Source organism: Apus apus, chromosome 3 (genome assembly GCF_020740795.1).
Source record: "Apus apus isolate bApuApu2 chromosome 3, bApuApu2.pri.cur, whole genome shotgun sequence".
Taxonomy (NCBI): domain Eukaryota; kingdom Metazoa; phylum Chordata; class Aves; order Apodiformes; family Apodidae; genus Apus; species Apus apus.
The window spans coordinates 78914898-78939982 of record NC_067284.1 but is presented as its reverse complement, the minus strand read 5'-3'; the positions used below and the strand labels follow the sequence as shown (position 1 = coordinate 78939982).

The 25085-nt window shown below is 37.5% G+C and overlaps 1 protein-coding gene across 2 annotated transcripts in view; it reads right to left on the bottom strand.

Annotated features, from left to right (window-relative positions):
- HEATR5B (HEAT repeat containing 5B) overlaps window positions 1–25085 on the bottom strand; it is a 57801-nt gene that overhangs the window by 14608 nt on the left and 18108 nt on the right. For both annotated transcript variants that reach the window (XM_051614105.1, XM_051614106.1), the window contains exons 17-31: window positions 24690–24795; window positions 22732–22922; window positions 21046–21205; window positions 19934–20123; window positions 18421–18590; window positions 15971–16115; window positions 14867–15106; window positions 12801–13052; window positions 10589–10770; window positions 9427–9495; window positions 6298–6477; window positions 4887–5124; window positions 3990–4250; window positions 2909–3036; window positions 2579–2723 (exon numbers count right to left, since the gene is read on the bottom strand). In XM_051614105.1, coding sequence (XP_051470065.1) covers window positions 2579–2723; window positions 2909–3036; window positions 3990–4250; window positions 4887–5124; window positions 6298–6477; window positions 9427–9495; window positions 10589–10770; window positions 12801–13052; window positions 14867–15106; window positions 15971–16115; window positions 18421–18590; window positions 19934–20123; window positions 21046–21205; window positions 22732–22922; window positions 24690–24795 — 2657 coding nt within the window. The remainder of the gene's footprint in view (window positions 1–2578; window positions 2724–2908; window positions 3037–3989; window positions 4251–4886; window positions 5125–6297; window positions 6478–9426; window positions 9496–10588; window positions 10771–12800; window positions 13053–14866; window positions 15107–15970; window positions 16116–18420; window positions 18591–19933; window positions 20124–21045; window positions 21206–22731; window positions 22923–24689; window positions 24796–25085) is intronic.

Genomic DNA, 25085 nt, shown 5'->3' with positions numbered 1-25085 from the left:
GGATGAGGAGGAGGGGCAAAGAAAACTAGACACTGCTCCTGATGCATCTTTACAAGCTCAAGTTGAAAGAAAAATCATATCCTTTGATCTACTGGTCATGCGTTTCTAATGCAGCCCAGTAACAGTCTACAAGCACTGCACAGGCACACCGAAGATTCACATTCAACTCATTATCCAGCAAATCTGCTATCCAGTCTGCCACTGTCAGCCCCCAGACACCAGTGAACAGGGTTATTCCATCCCAAATGCAGGGTTTTGCATCTGTCTTTGCTGAACAGCAGGTTCTCAGTCATGAAGCTCAAGATTCCCCTGAAAGGCAGCACCACCCTCCAGTGTACCCACCACTTGCAGAATTTGGTATGAGTCTTGAGCACCACAAAGATGACTGTAGCAGCCTTAGCATCTCATCAGTCAGTTCCCTCAGATGCATCCCATCTGGTCCTAGGGTACATCCAGCTTTTACCTAAGTGGTCCTTAATCTGATGCTCATCTACAGTAGATAGCAATTCTCTCCCCTAAACTTGCTCATTAGACACAAGAGGACCAAGCAAAGAAGATAACAGTGTGTCAGTTTTTCCCGAACATGTTTTGTCATTAGATCACAAAATCCATTCAGCAGCAGGACCAAACTTTTTGCTGCCAATAAATCTATAAAAGCTCTTCTTGTCACACTTAACATTCATCACCAGTCTCAGCTCCAGCCAAATTGTGGCTTTCCCAATTCCACTCCTCCAAACCTGAGCAGATTATTTCAGTCATCTTCCTGGGCACTTTGCCCCTACTTCCACCATCCATATACTTCCTTGTCACATTAGAGCTCAGTCAGAAGTTCCTGTTCAGCAGAGTCAGCCTCCTGTCATGTCTGTTTAGCATCCTGCACTTTTGGATGAGCTATTTTTTGTCACCAAAGATGAGCCATCTCTCTTTCCTTTGCCCTTCTGAGAAGCTTACTGTAAGATCTCCCCTGGAAGCTCCCTGCACAAGTCCAAGTCTGCTAAGTCAGCCCAAAGCTTTTACTCTGCTACTTGCTTTCTTTCCCTCAGGATCATGAACTTCACTATCTCATAGCTGCTACAGCTACAGCAACCACTAACCTCTCTAACAATTTCTTCAGTATTCATGAACAGATCCACTGAGCCACTCCCTTATTTGGACTGTCCAGCACACGCACTGAAAAAAACCTGTGCCTCATACACTTCTGAAAGCTGTTAGCACCTTGCAGCACTGCCCTTCCAGCACATCTGGATTGGAAAAGTCTCTCATGAGACTCCCATAGCTTGTGACTGGAAGGCTTTTTCCAGTTGGTTTAATATGGCTTCACCCACCTCTCCTTCACTAGGAAGTCAGTGGCAAACAAGGAAAGCGCCCCTGATTAGTATCCCTCTTCACTTCCTCTTAGTCATATCAGTTCCAAGCTGCCAGAGAGGGACATCTGGCCCAAATACCTACCCTGACTGCTTGCTCCTCCTCTTGCCAGATTCCCTATAATGTTCTTCAACTAGATGTTTTGAGATAAAGCAACAAAAGGCTTTAAGTCACAACCCTGCAGCCTCCACCTTTGTGGCAGTCCCAGTCTCCAGGGCTCTATGCCAGCACAACCTACAGCTGTCCCTCCTTCCCTGGCACATGAGGCTTGGACTCCTACACCTGCAGGATCTCTTTGATGAGCATGTCATTCTCTCTCTATCTGCCTTTCCTCTTACTACACAATCTGCTCACCTTTCACAAGCACTTCCTTCACATCTCACAGGTGAAACCAATGTCACATCTAGCCCTGGCCACACAGACAAGGGCCTGGAGGACAGTCACATTGGGACTTCCATCTGAATGTCAAGTCAGGTCCTTAGACCTTCCATGTGCCAGAGATGATTGTTCCTCAGTCAGCAGATCGTGTCTTGCTGTTTGTCACTGCCATCAATATGCTGACTCTAGCAGTCTCACAGTCTTGAGCAGCACTTCTGGGCTGCATAGGCATGCCTTTCCATGCCAACTGCCTTGCTCCTGTTTGCACACCCCGTTCCCAGAGCTCCTGGTTGCTGACACACCCTGAATGTCAGTGAAGTAAGAACCCAGATGCAAGTCTGCTCCACCTCCTGGCAAGATCTCCAGGGCAGGCAATTTTTCACACTGGCAGTAGCAGTGCACTCATCTCATGAATACCAGTTTTGCCAGGGATGCACCACAAGACCCTACATTGGGGGCTAAACATTAAACTTAAAAACTCTTTGTAAATTAAGTGCTAGGAGTCAATAGAGAAATATTAACTGAGCAAGTTATTAGTAAGACCTTAAGTGGTGTGCTAGCTATAATTTTCATCACTCATTTTAAAGAAAAACTAATGAAAACCTGGACACGAAAAGAATAATTAGTAGAATGTTTAGAGGAAGAAAAACTACACCTTACAAGAGTTAAGAAATCAGCAGGTAAGATTATGACTGCCTCAAGAGCATCTGTGGAATACACAGCACTTTTCTCCTCAGTGTAACCATACTCTATAATGTATTTGAGTGCCTGTCCCAGTATGAAAACCTGTTGCTTATTTACTCTGCAAAGCAAGCTGTGTTTTCAAAAGTCTTACTTAGGGTGTTCCTTTTTTCCTGCAAATAATCTTGAGCTGCTCTTACTATCTGCTGGACTACTCCTGTAACCAGCAGCTGGACTGAAGGAGGATCCCAGGTGAGGAGGAGACGATGAAGCACACTCAAGAGTTCAACACCAAGGAGCTACAGTAAAACAAAATACATATTAAAAAATTAATTAAGACTTAACAATTCCTAATTGTTATGTCACTTGCTTATGATGAGCAAATATTTTTCTCATGGAAAAGTAATTGCAGCTTTTGTAATCATCACAAATTAAAGACCAAGACCTAGAAAAAGCTGATTGTTACAACATGCTTATACAGTACCTGATCCTCTGCAATATGGATCCTGGCACAAGGGGAATCCAATAAAGTATGAAGTGCTTGTAAACAAGATGTAACATGCTCAACAGGCTCTTCAGGTCGTGGGGAACACAGAAACTGTATACTAACACCTGAAAAGAGCAGTATTTTAAAAGAACATTCACATCACCATAAAAATCAAATTTTCTTGTTTATGTATACATACAACAAGTTCATAACAACTTCAGAAAGCTACATATTTTTCTAAATTCTTCTTCCTTTAAAGGACAAGAGAGTTTATGTGTTAGAAATAGTAGTGCTGTATTCATTTTCTCTTCTGCATCACATCTTCCCCAAAATTTGGCAAGAAAAATAATAAAAAGTGACAGTAAGCAAATTAGATTGCTGGAGAGGAATCCACACTATGTTCTGAAGATCTGCAAGTTGAACTTCTGAATCCTTCAATTTTGAGTTTTATTTTATTGAACTCTTTTAAATGTAAAGAGAACTGAGATGAAGTTACACCTCAAAAAATATGCAATATTCATATTATACAAATGGCACTTAATTCTGGTTTCAAGCATCTGCCTATCTCAGCAAACTGAGAATTCCTCAGAATAAGTGATCACATCCACCTCTTAAAGCTGTTAGAAAACAAAGGGAAACAACGTGTGCTACTCACAGATTAAAAAACTATAAAAGCTACTGCATTTGACTTGTCAAATATCAGTCTCTAACAAACTGTGTTTTTATGAGGGTGTCTACTTTAATAACCTTGCAGGTTTTCTCTCTGAAGCACAACATTCTGTACCATCTGAATTATATTACAGTGCAAAACAGTTCCTATTCATTTTGTTCAATTACCTCAAAAAAATAGATATACAACTTGTCTACAAAAATCACACCAAGAAATATTCTGCCAAAGCTATAAAAAAAAACAGAAGGCAGAGGGATATAGAGAGAAGCAGACAGAGATGTTTTGGAACATTACTATCCAGACATATTCCATTTTAAGCTTCCCAGTTCAAGAAAGTATCTTTTCTTATTCCCATACAATTTCATTCCATCACATGCTGGTACTAAACTCTAAACTTGTAACTCTTACCCAAAATTAAGTGCATTCGATCTTTGTTTATCTCTGGCAAAGACTTAGTAGTAGGTGGAGTTCCAGGCGTCTGGTTTAACATAATGGCAGCAGCAGGTTTCTGAGAATTGGGCATTGCTGCAGCAGTCTCTTCTGTGGACTCTGCAGCATTAAATCCTGTACTGTTGAGCCAAAGTGCCACTGCATGCAGGATGGGAGCCCAGGAGTTTCGGTAATGCAGTCTAGCTGTATCAATTGTTTCTGGAGTGTAAAATGCTCCCCCTGTTAAATTAGCAAAGGTAAATTCTGAAATTCTCTGCAAATAGTAGACAAAAAGCACATGATCTACATTTATTAAGTTTCTTTAGTCTGGGTGTATTTGATCATATACACATTTAGATGCTATTCTTGTAAGTAACAGCGTATCCTAATTCTCCTTGTGCAGGAGCAACATTAGTACCTGTCATAAGAAAGTGCGATGGCTGTGGTAGAACAGTAAGCAGAGAGCAAGGCAGGCAGGCAAAGTCATCAGGTCTTGCAGCATTTTTCATATGGAACACTCATTCTTAGTTCAGTAAAATACTGTAAGACAGTGTCCACTCTATTTCAAGGGCTATTTTTTTCTTACATAAACATCTTTTCCCATTTGATATCAAAGTATGAGAGGTGCAGAAGTAGTCATAATTCTACAAATACATGGTTTTAATGATCTCTGTAATTCAGATAAAGAATATCTTCATTCCAGATTCAAGGAAATATGCACACTCAAACTTCCAACATACATTCCTATTACATATAGACAGAAATTTATCACTTGCATAAAAAAACATGGTTGCCAAATAAAAGATAATTTTAAAAAGTCTCAACTAAGGGTTTCTTTCTGTTTTTCACAACACAAAAAGTAATTCTACTGCTTACCATCTGGCGGAAGCTGAGTAGCAAATTCAGCTGGTAAAGTTAAAAGAGCATAATCTTTCAGTGCAGCTAACCAGAGACGGCTAAGCGCAGGCAGCTCAGGTTGTACAAGTGTTATCAAGCTGTCTGGTGGCAACTCATCTACAGTACCAAAATCATCCTCATCCTCCTCTGCACTCTTTAAAACACGCTTTGGTTTGGTCTCTGCTTCTTTCTTAATTTTCATGGCAACAACGTACACCTAGACGAAAAAACGATATGAAAGTACGTGCTGTGAGATCCTAAGAAGAAAGAAAGCTGCAGCCTTTCCCACATGCAAGTAACAGATTCCATAGCCTGATGACTCACCAGATAATGACTGGGAAGAAGAGATACGCGATAAAATTACATTTTATTTAGATATTTTTTCTTTTACTTCTACTAGTATGTATTACTTAGGGGCATAAATGGCACTTCCCTAAAAAAATCTGGCTACACACTTTTTTCCTAAAAAATTTTCAGTAACTGCTGCTCTATGCAGATACATTTGTTTAAATATCTAATTTTATTAAATCAATGCATCCTTACTGCAAATATTTCTTTGAGCTACATTAAGAGCTACTACATAATTTAGAGTAACTGTCACTTTCTGGGAGCAGATTAGGTATCAATAAAGACATAAAACTGGCTTTAAATGGGCTATGTGAATACAAGAACATGTATATGTTTGTCTTTGATAGATGCTATGAGAGGATTACGAGATTTTTTTAAACTTACATAAATATGGAAAAAAGCAGAAATATCAGACAAATATAATAAAAATAAGCCTTTTTAGAAAAGAAATAAAATAGATACAGATACTCTGTATCAAAGCTGTAAATTACATTATGGAGTGAGTAATGTTACACAGCTGACATGTTAATACTTTATTTTGTAATTTCAAAAGTAAATTCCAAGAAAACATAAGGAAAAAAAAACAAATATTGAAGTACCTAAACTAAAAGAAACCAAAATACCACTTGTGTAATTACAATAATTATATGTAAAACACTAGAACATGCAAGTAACATTTCAGGAAGCAAGGCAATCTAAGCAGTGCTAGCTGTGGCTTTTGCAAATAGTTGAACGTTTCTGGTATTCCAGCCATTCCTTAACATCCACACTAAGCCTGTAGTTTATTATGAACACTTTGAAAAACTCCTGGTTAACTAACTGCAATATTTTGCCAGAATATATTTTAAGGTTATTTGGGGTTTTTTTAAGCTCAAGAGCAGTAACATGGTAGTAAAGTCAAAATCTGATAAAATATGAGTGTATACTTTAATATAGAAAAGTGCAATAAGGCAAAGAACAATCAAGCATCACTATAAATATGGATTGCTATTATGCTGCAAAGTATTTTCAAACTTTGAAAGATTTAATGGTCAGTGTTTACCTCAGCCCATGCTTTCAGAACTGCAAGTTTTTCCATAGTAGTTGCACTCTCTCGGTAAAGCTGGCTAGAAGATCCCTTTCCTGCTTGCACTTTATCCAGGGAAGAGACAAGAAGGTTGTGAACTCGGCGGAGATCATTCAGGTCACTTACAACTCCACTTCCTATCCAAGTGCTACATACCTAAACAACAAAGTTTAGAATCATTCTAAGCTAGTACAAAAAACAACCTTATAAATAATAATTAAAAAAATCTATAAGAAAACAAAAACCAAAACAACCACCACAAAAAACGTAGCAGCTTATTCCTGTTTAATACAAAAAGCCACAGGATTTTCCTGTTTTTCTCTCCACCCATGGTTACAGAATTGCTCAGGTGAGTGGTTACAAAAGCTCTATTAGCAAAGCATATTACAGTGGAACTTAATAGATACGTGGAAAATACTTAAAATAGGGGTTTTTTAATCCTCCATAAATAGGCAATAAAAAAATGTTTAATTCTGTTCCCACATGCCTGGTTAAATCATTCAAGTAAAAGGTCCTTGCATTTGTGGTGAAGCATATAATAGAACAGTTTGGGCTGGAAGGGACCTTAAAAATAATCTAGTTCCAACCCCCACCGGCACTGGCAGGGACACCATCCACTATACCAGGTTCCTCAAAGCCCCGTCCAACCTGACTTTGAATGCTTCCAGGGACGGGGCATCAACAGCTTCCTGGGCAATCCATTCCAGTGTTTCACCACCTTCACACTAAAGAATTTCCTCCTAATGTCCAACCTAAATCTCCCCTCCTCCAGTTTAAAGCCATTACCCCTTGTCCTATTGCTACATCCCCTTGTAAACAGTCCCTCCCAAACTTTCCTGTAGGCCTCCTTAACGTACTGGGAGGCCAGTATAAGGTCTCCCGAGAGCCTTCTCTTCTCAAAGCTGAACAACCCCAACTCTGTCTTTGTAGAAGAGGTACTTCAGGGCTCTCATCTTTATGGCCCTCCTCTGGACTCACTCCTACAGGTCCGTGTCCTTTCTGTGTTGGGAGCTCCAGAACTGGACACAGTATTCCAGGTGGACTCTCACAATATCCAAGAAAAGGGGGAGAATTACCTCCCTTGACTGGCTGGCCACACTTCTTTTGATGCAGCCCAGAACACAGTTGGCTTTCTGGACTGCAAGCACACGTTGCTGGCTCATGTTGAGCTTCTCCTCAACCAACACAGCCAACTCCTTCTCCTCAGGGCTGTTTTCAATCCATTCTCTACCCAACCTATAATTGTGCCTGGGGTTGCGCTGACCCAGGTGCAGGACCTTGCACTGGGCCTTACTGAACTTCATGAGATTGGCATGGGCCCACCCCTCCAGCCTGTCACGGTCTCTCTGGACAGCCTCCCTTCTCTCCAGCATGTTCACCACACCACACATTTTAAAACCCACACCTCTCAAATTATATATTAAGGCTCCATACTAATGAAAAGCTTTCAAGATCTTTAATATTACAAAAACACCTAGAAAAAAAAATGAAATAAAAATCTTTAAACAAGTGGGCTCTGGTCTGGAACCAACAGTACCTTATTCTACAATAATCAATACCAGACATGGTTCACAGATGTTTGGTGTCTCCCCACTTTACTTTTGAATTAATTGGACCCAAAGAGGTACTTAAAAATCCAAAAACCATACAGATCAGCTGCTCCTGTCTAGTGCTATACATTTGAATTAATCCCCTGAAACAGATTCACACCCAGGCCGAATGCAGAAACAGAATTCTGGTGAAGCTGCTTTTCTACAAAAAGGAAAATGAACAAATTATCTCAGAAGAGGTTACTCGCTTTGATTCTGGTGGTGATTCTACAAGGACCAGAAGAGAAACAAGAAACCCTACAGAAGTCAAGCAGTTCAGCTTTTACAAACTCTTTTTTTCAAGGCATTTTTGTCCTATCTCAATATTTTTTTTCTTTTGTCTCTTTAAAGACTTCGAGGACAGGCCTCGCATGATCTGGAATGATGGACATATTTAAAGTAAATACAAACACAAAAAGTGTCCCAAAGGTGCACAGGGCAAGGCTGCTGAAAATCCGTCACAAATGTGTAACTCATTTACAGCAGGACTACTTCCTTACTGCTTCTGGACAAATCAACAGCTGTTTCAGTAATGACATAAAACCAAGCTAAATACTTAAACCTGATCTCTAACCATTTGATCCTGTAAGAACACACATCCACTTTGAAACTGGTTGAACAGGGAGAAGATTTTGATAAGTTACAAGCAATATGACATATTTGCACACAAACTGCCTCTTCATCTAGCTTTAAATGCCCAGAAACTTTCTACACAGCAAGATGAGCACATTGTTTTCTACATATAGATACCAAAATATGCCATACTTGACCTATCCTTACAAATTTTGCTGGAAATTAAGAGTATAAAACAACAACAAAAAAAATCACAGTCCAGCTGGACCAAAATTTATTAAACGAGACTCACATAACACAGTTACCAAATTAAAACTGATGTTTGCATAGCTAATTAAACTGCGGCTTTACACTACAGTAGTAATTTAGCTGTGTAAACCACATACCAGATACTACTACAGCTATGTTGCCAATGTTGATTTAAACTACAGTAGCACACGATGACTCACAAGGAAAAACACACATACAAAAACCTTTCATATAATTTTCACTAAAAGGTTGTTACTGTGATTATAAGAAAAATATTCAGCTCTTCTAAAATCTAAAAAAGAGTATTCAACTGAATTAAATTTCTCTGTTTGAAGGTAAATTATCAGTAATCCAAATATTTGATCAGACTGAAAGGCATGCAAAGACATTACTATTTGTCTCATTAAGCAAGGGGATTTTTCACTTTTTCTTTTAGCAACAAAAGTGGAATTGACATGAAGATGCAATACATTTCATAAAGGCTAATGGTTTTCTGATATAGCTCCCTAAATGGACTTCTGCACTTCTAAGAAACAAAATCTATTACTAGGAGATTCAAACGATGTTGCAAAAACATTATGGCTTAGGTTTACACAATTTTTCATCCATTTGCTACTACTTCTCTTCTGCATCCTTTTTTCAAAGAGAAGGAAAATCAGTTTGGCTTATACTATCTGAACATTTTTCTCTGTACCTGGCAGGCTTTTGCAGTTATATCAGATGGTGTATCTTGGGAAAAAGCTGGCCTCAGAGCAGCTCCAACCTGTTAACAGAAAGACAAATTTAAAAATCTAACTAAAACAACAGTGACCCAACATTCTGCATCTCACCTTGGTTAAGGTTCAAGCACATATATGAAACAAGCAAGACAGGATTGCCTATTTTGGCATTATATTTATATCCCATACTTACTCTTGCTGTCTAGCAGACATTTGTAATAGTATTCTTCAAAGAACAAAGTGCTAAGTAAGTTATTTTCCTGCTTGCCATTGCCTTTTTAAGCCACAACTATCTTTGTCAAATACATGGTATCACCCCTCTCTTGTTAATGATTATCCGTTTAATCATCAAAGTATTACACATGGAATTTATGCTAAGGCTCAAGAAGCCAATGACTTTTTGATGTACAAAGGAATAACGATGTGAAGAAATCATATGTTTATGGTTGGATTTGCAATAAGTTTCCCAAAATGACAAGTACTGACAAGAAAGCCTTTCTAGGCAGCTGTTACAAGGCAGCATTTTTCTGGAACAAAAGGAACAAAGTAAAAGAGACAGAAGTAATGGTTGCAGCACTACAGAAGGAAGAAGAAACAGGCAGGAAGTGAATGGATGAAAACCTGCCTTTAAGAAGTAGTTGCAAAGACAACACAGTGGAGACAAAAGAGGTAAAAGAATTAAGCTATGCAACAAAATAAAGCAATAATACCCCAAAATAAATATTTAACTGCCCAGCTCTCGTTCCTACACTTCTGTAGTTTTCATTTAAACAGAGTATATTCATTAATTCCCAAGAACACAGATTTATTAGATTCAATCTGGAACTGAATCAGCAATATTTTTCCAATTCCTAATAATAAAAATTAAATGCCACCCTCACAAAAAATAAATGTAACTTTTCATATTTGTATTTCAAGAATCAATAGCTACTGAATTTTTGCTTTCATCAGCTATTAAATATCAATAAATAGACAAAAAAACACATTTTGAAAAGGTAAATAAAGGTGTCTCTTTGGTACATTTTCATATGTAAAAATCTCTTCACTGGTCTTTCGAAGTTACAAAATGTTCTCAAATCTAATACTGGTATATTGGCATAAACATACTATTTCCCAAACTTATAAAGGAGGTCTCACATTAGCCTGATACTGCTCCAGTATCACATGGCCTGGAAACTCTGGGTCAGGAACTGATGCAAATTTCTTGATAATGTCTTCAAGAGCCTGAAGACCAGCCATTCGTAACTGGTTGCTGTGATCAGTCGCAGCCATGAATGCCATTCGAATAAGGTCAGAGAGATGCAGTACTAAGAAGTCATCTGAGAACAAAACAGAAAGAGCTGTTCAGTAACTTACAAATGTTAGCTCTTTAAACATTTTCTTCATTGACATGTACAAATTTTACCTGTTCTTTTTCAAAGGTCCACTTTAAGGGTATAGAAGAAAGCAGGAAAGAACATAACCTATTTTTCTTCCCCCCCACCCCCCTTAAAGTGACACAAGGACTTTTATTCCTAAGACAACCTTAAAAATTAAGCACAAGTCTGAAACAAAATTAAATATACGATATACAGAAATTGCATTGAATAGAGTATGCAAACGTGGGTGAGAAGCTTAGAAGAGATTAGAACATTCAGCACTGCTAATTTTTGTGATCTCCCACAAACCTACAGAAAAGCTTCAAGGCAATTCCTGCGCGAGTCCTATGCCTACAGTGACCCCTGCTGATAAAGGAAAACCTCATCAAGTTTAGACACCTACAAACTGAATATGCCTCCAGTTCTTCTCTCAAAAACAACATCCAAGGCTCTAAGTAAGCGGCAGGCAATATGCAGAAAAGAACAGTATATAACTCCGTAATGCGTCTGAAAGGATTATTCTTCTCTAGTTATTAATTTTATTTCCTTCCTTACTCTCAATTTGAAATTAACAGATGTTGTACAACTAATACAAAAATAAATTATTTAAAAACATAATAACCACGGTGACCAACAAAACTTATAAATTATGAAAGCTCTACATAGTATCAAAATGCAAGGTAAAAAAAGTTTATTTTGTAGCTGAAACTTTTCAGAGGCTTGTCAATAAAGAATGACTGGAGATGACTTAAAAACTACCAAGAGGTAAAGTCTAACTGCACTTACTCTTTCAAACTGTAACTGATCTCATTAAAATTTAAGCATTTTTGGAAGTTGAAGTTGGGGAGGGGGCAGAAGTTTGCTGTCTTTTCCTTTTTAGAATGATACCTAACACATCAAGTTCTCTAAATTTATTTAAAGTGATGTAAATTCTCAGTCCTATTATATGCAATCCTCTGCAGGATCCTACACGCAGCAGTTACTTCACAATTTTCTCTATAATACAATGCCATCTCAAAATAAACTTTCCCTCTTGGTCTTCAGTGACCTCAGCCTCAAATCAAGCAAGAAACAAGATTCTCACAACAACAAAGCACAGTGCTAGAACCAGACCGCACCAAAGCAACACAAGCTAAGACTTGTATCGTAACAGGCACTCTCAGCAACATAAACACCAAAATCCATTAATCCTGTGCATTCTAGAATGCTCATGATATTCATGCCACACACACAAAGTCCGCATGAGCACTACACGGGTGAAAGCAAATAATCACTACACACCAGAAACAATACACATGAACAACTTAAGGACAGAAACCTCCCACTATCTGTTAGAAAAACATTTATTCACCAAACAACTATGTCATTTCTGACCTTTCAATCCGGACCCTCTCACTTTTAAAGGTATCTTCAAAACATGAGCTTTAAAATGAATAGTCATCACTTTATAGGTACCAAAAGGATGAACTTTATAAAGCAGCTCGGTCCATGTCGTACTGTATCGCCCTCCCACATCCCTTGCTCCATAATCAATGCCACAGCAATAATTACCTGGCCTTACCTCTTTTTTCTTTCCTAACATTCCTTCAGTCTGGAGATGCTAACATAATCTCTGAAGTCCAATTCATTGCTGTCGTTACATTAAACTCAGAAACTGTTCTCACCTTAACCCTTAGGTAGAAGTTTACTGCTTCTGTTTCAGACTAGAGGAAAGGTTTGCAAACCTAAGGATTGTTTGTTTGTTTCCAAGCAGATCAGTCTGTCAGAATTCATATCCTTCAGCAAGCCTCCTTCTTTGTATTCATGGTACAGTATCTACAACGGTTATACAGCTACAGTTTTACTGACTTTTTCTGGTCATTTCCTTTGCTTTTAACCATTTGAATGAAAGGATAACTCCTTATATTATTTTCTGAGTTGCATAATCTTAAGATGTCAAGGGGTGTCAAAATTAAAATTAAAAATCCAAAGCATGCACATTCTGTAATTACTTTTTGGGTTCTTAAGTCTGGCTGAACGAGCCAGTGCCAGATCAAAATGTGCCTTGTTCGCATTCTCACACAGCATGATAACCCGGCACAGACAGTCGGCTGCGAACACACGAGTTGCCCAACGAGGTGCTACAGAAGGCTTGGATTTATCCTCTTCACCCAAGGTGGTAAACATTGTATCATCATCCATCTCATCCTTCTTCTCTGATTCTTCATCCTTCCCTCCTCCCAAGGGAGCAGCAGTGCTCATGTCTACAACAGAGAACAATTAAAAAAAAATAAAAATCCCACTGTTACAAAGAAGACAGCTGAGGACATACTCAAGCCCTTCCTTACACTCAAGATTCAAAACAGGCTAATTGTTCTGGTCAAACAACTACGTTTGAAAAAAGCAGAAAGGCATATCAGTAGAAGAAAGGTTTTTCACCTCTCATGTGGACTATAATTACCCTTTACTTGGTTTAAATTTAAATTTGGCTTAAATGACACAAAATAAATTCCTGTAATGTTAATTCTCCACAGACACCAACTATAGCTGAATCCCATATCTAAACTTCTCAGCTTTGAAAATCAACCTATTGAATTGTCAGTAAAAAGAGTAAGACAGATTACCAGGTTCAGAATCAAAGAATCCTGTTTCAAGTAAAAGCTATAGTGCAAGTTAAACTGAAAGAAAACTACGAAGTTCCATGCCATAGGACAGGTATACAAGCAAGCAGGCAGTTCATAGCACCCACAAACGTACTTAAAATTCAAAAAATTCTGTTCTTGAAGTCTGGCTGTGAGACTCCATTTCAAAAAATAAAATTACTTCAGGGTTCATATTTTTTAAAAATCAAATCCAAACAGGGACAAAAAACAACTCACCAAGCATGCATATACACTTCTACTATTCAGAAATGAGAACATAAAATCTCAATTACAAGGCCTAAATTAGCAAAATGCCAAGATACTGACAAAAATTACTCTGGCAATAATTAAAGGAAAATGAGAAGAAATTATTGCACAGGCAACTCACCCTAACTAAGGCATGTTTCTTAGAAACACTAAATTTAAGCAGCTGAACAGCCAAGACATTCAATAATGACAGAAAGAGGCTGTGGCAAATCAAACTTGGATGAAGCCAATTCACGAGACTGTTCTGAGAAGTCATTCAGGGCCTTATGTGGCTGATTTGTAAATTTCTGCTTAAAAAGCAAACCAGATTTTGTTCATATGAGAGTTAGTTGGATCAAAGGAGTTCAAAATCAAATTGCTGGCTTATTAAGGTACAGTTGAGAGAAACGTATTTAAATATGGTTCTCTCAGATTATTTCACCTACTAATAAATATATAAGAGATTGGACAACCATGTTAAAAACTTAAAAACCGATCCCACATGAAGTAAGAAAAGGACATGCTGACTTCAAACAAGGTCTTCTTCACTGGACAGACAGATGGCAACTACACTGCCTTAAGAAATCATTGGTAGCATTATTCACCAGTAAACATAAAAATGGCAACATTTAGAAAGAGCTTCAGGATGAACACACAGGATGCCAATAAACAAGTATAAATGCAAGAAAAACGAGCAGAATCTGCGTCACAACCATCCTGCGAGTTGAAAAACAGGAATAAGGTCTCAGAGGACAAGATCTGTGCAAACAACTCTGCAAAGCTGAACAACAAGCAAAGTGTCATCACCATGGTAACCCATCATCACATCTATAACTCACAAAACCTCATAAAAGAAAGCTCAGAGCACATACAGCGCTCTTGTATCTGTATGGTCCTGATGTACAAATGCTAAAAATAGTATGTCTGTTTTCACTAATATACTGAAATGCCAGTGATAATCATACTGCTTTTCCACTGGAAATCCTACTTTAAGGCAGCTAACTTTTTCATCTTCAAAGCAATATTTTAAATCCTACCTAACATTGACAGCTTCTTTTTTCTAAGCAAGTTTCAATGCACCATAAGAAAAATTCTAGACACAGTATAAGCTGTGTCTTAATCCAAATAAACGTTGCCAGAAGATGCTAACACTAAGGATACACTGTCGTTTATGTGAATAGAACACTTACCACTGGAAGCTGAAAGGACATCCTTACAAAGCATTAGCCAGTGAGAAAGGTTTTCTACTGCCAGCGATGAAAGCATATGTCCCAGAGTATCATGGATATCTGAGCACAACTTCCGATCAGTCTCCCGATCCAGCATTCCAAAAAGGACACCTTCGAGGCCTGTCTCTGTTATATTAACCCCCTGATGCCGGGAATGAGCATCGCGCCGAGAACCAGCTCCTGGTGCAAAAGGATTCGTATCTGCCAAATGATAACAAGAACCCCTTTCTGAAACATGTAACTCAGTTTTTAAATTTGGAATAAGAGGCTAGAATTGGACATTGTGTATTTGTGTGTGCAGTTCAGGCAATAATAGGATATTGTGTATTTGTGTGTGTAGTTTAGGCAATAATACACCAAAATGTTACAGAATTTCTTCTGAACACCAGAAAGATTTTAATACAACAATTAATTGAATTTATTGTCTGTGAGGCAAATAACACCTCCTAGTATTACTTAAAAAAAATTACAAAAATATCCCTCTCTTCATGAGATATTTGTAAAAACCACTAATATCACTGGACTCTAAAGAATCTTTCCAGAGACAGACTTAACTGGGGTCATTTAATACAAGTAAGCTCACAACTTTTTGTTCATATGAAGACTGTGCTGATCAACACTGCTAATCCTCCTATTTTCAGAATAAAGTGATGCATGTAAGAATTGAACTAGTCAGCAAAGTTCACAGGCTAGCAGGCGTGCTGCTAACAGAATATAACACTACTAAATATCTCCATCAAACAGCACACAAACTAAGTCAATTTTCAAAAGAGCAAGACCTAGAACACCAGAAAAATTGTAAAACGTTTTCACTGCATATCCACTATTTGGTGTACTGATTGCCACAGAGAAGTTTAAGTCTGAACTTGACAAAAAGTTAAACTGTAAGTGAAATTCAAGAGGTAAGTAGGGGTGTGGCCAGAAAAGTGGAAGGGATGGTTTGTTTTTTGTTTTGTTGTTGGGGGAGCTTGTTGGAGTTATTACCTCCTCTGAAAGCAAATCACACATACACATACCTATGTGCACTCAAAGTGTTACAAAAAGGCCCTAGAAAGACATACTTACTGACGCCACTGTTTTCTTTGTCTCCAGCAGTTTTTGCTAAGCTCATGGCATATTCACATACTTCTGCTGCTTCCCTCTGAGCAAGTTGTCGTAAACATGCAACTGCAGCCCGGCGAAGCAGCAAGTGGGAGCTGCACAAATGAACCTAAAATCAGAACCATTACAGGTGAGTGACCTGCTGCACCCTCATATCAATAAATCAATGCTGATAAGGACTAAGAGCATTCTAGTTTTCAATTATATGCCCATGTCTGGGGTGCTGGGTAGCAAGCTCTTCACAAGACCTTGAGAGTTCAGAAGCACTTGTAATTTGAAAATAAAGTTGACATATACACAGCTGACAGCTGTGATCTGGTTAGAGGTAAGAGCTTAAATATTCAACTACTGCACCCATGTGATTTTACACTAATTATACTTTCTAACCCATTACTAATTCTTCAGTACTACTCAACCTGTAAATCATACATTATTTTAAACAAAAAGCCATCATCAGCTGCAGCACATGATGGCTACCATAACTTTTATTTCAAACTTGGCAAAAAAATTTATAGCCTAAGTTTCTATAAGTGCCCCTCAATAAGACAGCTTCAGATTTCTTTGCTAGCTAACACTAGTTTCTAACTCCTTTTGCATCACCTCAAGTACCAGGCAAACATTCTTACAGAAGAATTGTGCATGGTCCCTGTTTTCCTGAGAGGAAGTAGCTGCACAGAGAACCGTATGTTTTTCCACAGTGGAAGAGATGAAGAGTGCTCTTTAAGAAACTTCAATTCTTTATTTACCCTGGGGAATTTGCTTTTAATAAACCAAATACACATTTGCTTACTCAGTATTAGGTTATTATGTGGATGGAAATTGCTTTCCTAAATCAAAGGGTTGTATAGTTTATAAAGCATTTTAACAGTAGAGCTTTATTACACATATGAATATACAAGATTTTAGCCCTGAAAAAACAAGCAGACTTTAAAGAACCTCTAAATATGACAATGATGTTGTTTAAATGGAATTTAAAAAAATATATATATTTGGGGGATTTAATTAATGGAAAGAGTATTCCCAGTTTTAAGTTACAAAACAACTAGTGGTTATGAAGCCAATGCAGGAAGAAGAAATTAAACTAGACTGTGGAACTGCGTGGTTTAATGTTGATGCCTGGTATGAATTCCATTCAAAAGGGAGTTAAAAAGCCATGAGGAATTTGCTAATGGGGCAGGTAAGGTAGACCTTGTCTACATATCTATGTATTTGCAGTATAAAGAAATGCAAAAGACAATTCAGAGGAAAATTTATCAAACTAAGTGTGACTTGGAAGTCAGGAATATGAGAAAAGTGAACGAAAATAGCTTTTGTTTAGCAGAGGACCATAAAGGAATTGGAAAGAAAACACTGGGAAAAGTTTTCAAAACTGTCATTCCTGTATGAACTTTGTTGTCTGTAATATTACCCACTAGTACTTGCAAAGCAAATAGTTATAGGGGTTGTTTGTCATGTTGTATAGTTTTCATACAAAAAGGTCTACCTAATTTTAGGTACACCATACTTCTTTCATGCAAAATTTTGTGAAAAGACAAGTGACAGATTCTGGGAACACACTACATTCCCAGGAGTGCTCCAGAGTCGGGGTGAGAGAAGCAAGGTGAGGGAAAGAATGTAACAATGAGAAGATGCCCTAGAGAAAGTCTGGATGGCAGACTAAGAAATGAAGTTCCAATGTTGATGTAAGGAGGAACACACTCCTTCAGGTAACAGAGAATCACCAGTTTCATAAAGAATGACACAAAGAACTTTGCAAAACATCCAACAGACGTTAGGCAGAAGTCTTTCTAATTTCTCAGTATAGGACTGCTGAAACCCCTAAAATTAATTTTTTAAATAGTAATACTAATTTTAAAAAAAGCCAACACCAAAATGCACACACACCACCTTTCCTCTTAGAGCTGTATTTGGTATGTTTTGGGTTCCAGCATCTGGCTCTCTTCCACACTTAAGCCAGGATTTGCTGACCAAACACTCAGGGAGTGAGCAAACACTAACAATAGCAGCACAAGAATTTGAATGTCAGCAACTACTATGCTGACAGTGGTAAAATAAAGCCAAAATCTCCCACTTTTCCCCAACTCGCTCATTTCCCTCTATGCATAAAATCGGTTGGAGGAAACAGTGTTTCAGGACCTTTTTACTCAGTCATATTAGATACAAATGCTTGCTCTCTTGTGCTGTCCAGGGTGAAAGATAATTAAACTCCGTTACTTCAATTTGGGGAGCATTCTGAAAAGATACAAAATGGCTTGAGGACAGACCTCCTTCCCTAGCACTCAAGTGTTCTTGCAACTGTGGTTCTCTTGTTACATTTGGGTATCCTTGACATCTTGCTAACTGCTTCTCCTGTGCTCTCTGATAAGCACCTATGTGAAATTTAGAGAAACAAAAGGGATATGTTTTGTACTCACACAAAGACTGGGAACCAGACTGGACAGGTTGACATGCCTTGGTGCAAACATGTGAAGCTGCTGAAGGCAGGATATGGCAGCTGCCTGAACAAGCGAGTCTGAATGGTCCTGTGTGATTGCACATCCCACCAAACAGGAAGAACGGATTGTTGAAATTGTAGCTCCGTTACCTAATGATGTAATATAATATCCTTAACACAGTAAAATTTTTCTATGACAACTGTAGATTTTAAATGTTGGAGAAACAAGATTTTTTAATGGTTCAAAGACAGATTAAAATGTATCTTTTCTACCTACTAATTTCCTAACACAAATTACTATCTATACAACACTACGGAGGGTTTCAATATCCCTTTTTTAGGTCAGTTAAACAACGTTCTGTCCAAATGAAATTTTGGATCAATGATCTTCATTCAAATATTTTGTGACAAGATATAAAACCAGTAAAATTATATCAATTTCAATTTTGAATATCTCTTTCAATCTATGCATATGGACATTTCATGCACCAAAAAACTTACTTAAATAGTAGGTAACACTTAAGTTTGCATACACATATGCAGTTTATTTTAGTTAGCTCCATTAGATGAGCTGCATTGCTCTAAGATGACAAGCATTCAAAAGAACACTAGTTTAAAAATTTCTCTCATTCTGTATTTTAAGAATTACCTTGCATCAGGTTTACAAAAAATATTGACTTACAGAAAAATGTAACCTGCACAAGACATTCTACATAAGTTGATGTTTATTTCAAAAGTTAATGATGCTTCAAATCAAAAGGTTAACACACAGCAAGCAGATAGACACATTCAATTAAACCATCTAGACATTTTCATTAACTAGAATTTTAATTACAGTTATTTGGAGTCAAAATTTCACTAGTGGCTGGCTCTCTGGCACTGCATCAAAGACCATCTCATAAATATTCATAAAATTCCCTGACAGACAAAATTACAAATCCACGTTTTTGCCATCTGAGACACAGAATTTCAGATTGTTTAGCATAACTAAGATCTTATTCTCTACAGTAAGGTAAAGTCACCCAAGAATATCAAGAACAAGTGGAAATGAGTTATAGTTCACAACATTATCAATTACGTCAAACTTAAGCTCTTGCCATCAATTAAAAATAAAATCAACACACGTTGAAAAAGGAGAGGAAATACCTTGCTTCTTACCCCACCTATATATAAAAAATGTACATGGCAAAATACGCAGCAAGGGTGCTTTTAATCTTTTACCCATCAGGCAAATTTGCCATTAGCCAGAACACCACACATGACTGCAACTTCTTCATACAAATCTCAAACTGCAGCCAGTAAAGACCCAAGCAGTAGCAAGTAAGATCAGAAGTGAGGTTGCTGCAGGACTGTAACTGAATTTGCCAACACACACACATCCCCCCGCTACCTGCAACTGCAACAAGTAAAAATGCATTTTCTTCCATTTAATATTGCAAAATATTTTCTTTACACAAGTAAATGTTTTGTTTTCTCTTCAAATTCCCACTAACCTTGTAGTTCTGGCCCAACAGTAGTTATTATAGCTCCAAGACATCGCCCTAAGCACTGATGTACTTCCGTATGTGATGGTGGAACAGTCAGGAGCAGAGTAAGAACTAAAGAAAGTGTTGGCTCCACATATCCACGGTACATTGGTCCACTGGAATCTACTATCAAGGCAAGTGAGTGGAGAGACCAGGTCTGTCAAAAAAAGAAAGGAAAATATTTCAATAATGTATTTAGGAAACGTAAATAATTTTGCATGCTTAACAGAGAGTAAAGACAGACCAAGACACTGATCCCTCAAATGTCCCCTGGGAGAGTAAAGACCACATTTCTCCCAGTTTTCAAGTATTTTGAACTTAGGAAATGTTCTGAACTGTGCAGTGCTTATACATATTCAAGAACTCCAAAGACACTGCTTTTTCAGCAGTACATCTAGTCCCCGTTCTACTCCATCAGCAACTTTTATCAGCCAAGTTGTCCTCTTTTGAGATGCCACATGCCTATAGTCCATACTGGATAGAAACCCCTCCCTGCCTTGGCCTTGTCTTGGACTTGGATCCTACTAGTTCCCCTTCTGACCTCTAACTGCAACAGATTTTTCTTGTCATACTATAACCTCACAAAGATGATGTACCACTGTGCTGCATTCACAGCGTCACATACACGGAAATTACCTGGCAAAGAAAACTACTGCTCATCACCTGGACTCCAGTAACCGATCACGTTAACAACTAGCCAATTACTAAAAACTTTAGTTTAGGCATCTAAACTAACATATTTTGCTTTATAATTCATCAGTTCTGAATGTGCCCACAGTGAATTATGATGGCTCAGCTGATAAGAAGACACATGTCAGTCTGAATTAACATGACCACCTGCAACTGCCTCCCTAACTAACAGTAAGGTTACATTTTAATTGCAGTATCTAATTGGGGTTTTGTGCAGCAAGAGTTTAAAATGGAAGTTCCACTGTCTTTATGCTCACTGGTGCATGCTGCATCCATATGATTTTGCTTACATGTGACAAACTCTATTGAAGAACATCTGAACAGGTAATTTAATTTTAATTTTAAACCTGAACATTTTGAAGTCATATTGTGGCAATTATGGTTTTTACCTGGACTTCAGGAGAGGTTCCATCTTGTGCCAAAGCCAAGAGAATACTGACACTAGTTTTCAGATGCTGACCAGAACCTATCCCACCAACATAGCGATGGAGACAGCCCAGAGCCAAAGAATGGCCCGTTCTTGATACAACATCTCGAGCAGATTTTAACCTATCAGTGTTCAAATAAAAGGAAACTGTGTAATTCACCAAGTTTGTTACAAAGAACCCTTCAAGTAGCATAACAGTGTAAATTACTAACAGAAATTTGCAAGCCACCTTACAAGATCTTGAGAAGCATTAACAATAAAAACAATGTACTTAGTCTATATTGTTATCAAACCAGATCATACATAAGGCAAGTAAAAAAAAATAAATTTTAATAGTTATTTTCTTTCTCCTTGCTCAAAACTTGACTCTTTAGATGAAGAAGAGTCTTAGAAGAGAAACACTATAGGAAAAGCATCTAGTGTTTACCAATGTTTTGCAGCAGACTAATAGTCAGAAAAATCACTACTACACCTCTGCATTGAAAAGGCACCAAGAAAATTACAATACATATTGAGAAATGACGAAAAAATCCACAGCTATGTCTTCCACTGAAAAGTCAACTGAATAACTTTAAAACAGAGCTGTTTTCTTCTACAGCTGAGTTCCATGATTTTTCCAAAAATTTTTTTTTTTAAATGGCATTTTATTAAGTAATGACTTAACTGCATGAAACAGTGACTTGTTGAGTATTTTCCACAATACTTCTGTTCCTGAATATGTATCACACACATAACTTTTGAATTAAAACCTTTTTGGCAGGGTGGGGAAGGCAGAGAAAAGAAGGATATCCTACTTAGAACAAAGAAAGATTCTTTTTTTCCTGGCTGTCTCTACATGAGAGGCAAGGATGCTTTTAGCCATAAGTGAACAACAAAATAAATGCAAATCTCAAATATAAAAAGATTACTTTACAGTGTCAACAGCCTGGCAACCATTAACAACTTGAATCCTAGAAAAGAAACCAAGGAAATAGTCCCAATAATAGAAATTTAAGGAAGGACAGTAAAAATTATGTACTTTATCACAAGATTAAATGATGGGAAAAACTGAATTATCCAGAGGTAGGAGAGCTGGACTGAGGCCATGTGCATGCAACCTGGCCAGCCAAAAACATGGACTGCAGGCCTGAGTCAGGTGCATTCTGATTCACAGATAGGTTGATGTCTTGAATTCAAGCAAAAAATTAGGAAATGTGTTGTCTTGTTATATCTACCGGACATCTTCCTCAAGACCTGAGATTAATAACAAAATATGGAAAAAAATGGTGGGCCAATAAATAAGTTAAATCAATACGTAAAGAGGAAGTTTTGATGAAACAGAACTGCTATCAAACAACTCATATTAGAAACGTACTTATTGTAAACTCTGTTTATTTATCTCTAGCAGTTTAGACATCTTCAAGCAACTCATGAAAAAACTATTCATTGGTAACATTTAATATTCCAAGTAGTTTAACAACTCAACTATTGTTCCTGAAAGAACCACATTAAATAAATAAAAAATAAAAGACTCTAAAGGTTTGTTAAATCTACAAGATCATAGCAATCAAGCAGGAAGATAACGATCTATGTGATATTTAGTAGAAGAATCTTTGAGACTGCACTCAATTATAATTTAATTTCCTTTTCTGAATCAAAACCAACTTACTTATCGAAACTGTATTGAGCCATTCTAGCAATGAAAGAAGCTTCTCCAACCACCTGAGCCATTCTGCCAAGTGCTTCGCCTGCTGCACATCTCAAAATAGGGTTAGGATTATCCAGGGCACCCATTACCAGTGTCAGTGCAGATTTTCGGACTTCTTCTGGTCCCAGTGTGCTTTTATTCTCAGCTAAACCCTACATGAAAAAAAAAACAAAAACACACAAGAAAAATACATTTCAAAGCAAGGGAGAAAGGGAAGATACAAGATTAATTTTACTATAGTCAAGATCTTAATTTAAAAATTAAGCACTTTTACTTTTGTTTAAATTTGTGGTAATTTATCTTAAAATATACTAGCTAAAATATTTTAAACTCAAAATCAACAACATAATCTTACATTTGCTAGTACTCTACCTGTTTGACATACAGGAGGACCTGCCGCACCAGTCTTTTTTTATCAAATTAATTACAGTGCCACATGCACCCTAGTGCTACTGAAAGTGAGCTAGCTTCACACAGAAGAAAACAAGAAGATTTAAATCTAACTGCAACATCTGTTTCTGTCAGACAGGAAAACCACAGCTCAGTTATGCTTCTGCAAGAATCACTTAAATCAAAGGCATTTTAGGTACACAAAAACATTTTCTTCTTAATAATCACATCTTTTTGAACTATTATACTGTTATATGAATATCCTACAGAACAATAAACACTGCTCCTGCAGCTTCTTTGGTTCCCGTATTTCAGTACTAGCACATCACCTTTCACTACAACTTTCAAGAAGTCTTTTACTTTGCAAAAAATAATTACACACATGTGAAGTATAAACACTGCATGTATTACAGAGGAAGAAGTTGACGGCTTCAGCAACTTTCTGTTCTGAAATCCTCATGTCAGCTCTTACAATTTTGATAATTCTCTGGCCATTTGGCATGGCATGGGAACTTCCAGGCATGCCTCACAATCTACTTTTCAACTTGTAGAAACATGGTTCATGTTTCTAAGTACAAAGCAAGTAGGAGAGGTGCTGTTTTGCCAATATATTTTGCCAATCAACTATGGATGTGGAGTCCCAGTAACAATTAGCTTAAACTAGGCAGCTATTTTTCGTATGGCAAAAGTCAGACAAGAATGAACTCATTCCATCTTTGGTAACAGGCTGGAAATTCTAAGGGTAGTTTCTTCAGTGCACAGGCCTTAGCCGCTCTGAAGATGAACAAGGATGACAACAACAGATGTTGTCTGGCAGATTCATTAAATAGAAACTATATAAAACAGCATCAGGAAAAACTAGAAATGCCTTAAAAAGTTTGACACATCGAAAGAAAGTCCTATACTCTGAGACACCGTTCCCCAAAGTTTTGAGGCAAAGCAAGTCACTGAAACCATGTACTTCTCAGATACATTATTTGTGACTTGCCGTCTAGCTTCCTGACTTGATAACATGAGGTGTTGATAGTGAAGTGTAGAAAGAGAACAGAACTGTAACTGAAGTCAGCGGGACTGGACACAAGCACTAAAAATTCTAAGCAATATTAGGAAGAATCTTAAGAAGGAAAAATTAAGACATCCAAAATGGTAACGCAAATCTAATTTTGTTTTTATTTTTGTGAGCCTCATCTGCACAATATTCTGTGACATGAGGGGTTTTTTGAGTATATATAACGAAGTACTTTAATACACAAATGCAAAGAAAATTACAGGCTTGAAAAGGAGAAAAAAAAGACAAGTCTGAATACTCAAGAATGCTGACCATGTGAGCTTCATCTATTCACCGTACTGACACATGCGGAGATGAACCCACGCTAATATCTGAAAAAACACCAGTTTCTATATCTTCAAACTTCTGAATGAGTACGTGGTAACTTCAGTAACTTCTTCTAAAAGCCTTTTGTATCAAATCTAAACCAATGAATCAAACTGCTGAACTTTGGCATCCATTACAAGTTTACAAGTTTTACCTTCAAGGCACTAAGAACAGCAGTAAAGATATTAAGCTGCACAGCTTGCTGGCGAACACCTTTAGCCTGCTTGACGCATTCAGCAAAGTGATCCAACATCTGTAATCTAAAACAAAGGAAAAAACGTAATATAAGTGATATTCTTTAAAAATACAAACTAAAACACAGTGGGTAAAAAAATGCTCACAACAAAAGGTCCTTTTGAGTTTAGTCACAGAATTCAATGCCTCAGGGGCTGCAGAAGGTATTGACCTTAGATAGAAGGGTACAGTTATTCTGAACATCACTTTGCTGGTTCTTTTAGCTCATCCTCATGTGTTTACTATTCCTTTTGAAGATAACACCACCAAAAGGAAGTGATTCTTCAACTGCATTTGGCTGCATAACTAGAAGCTA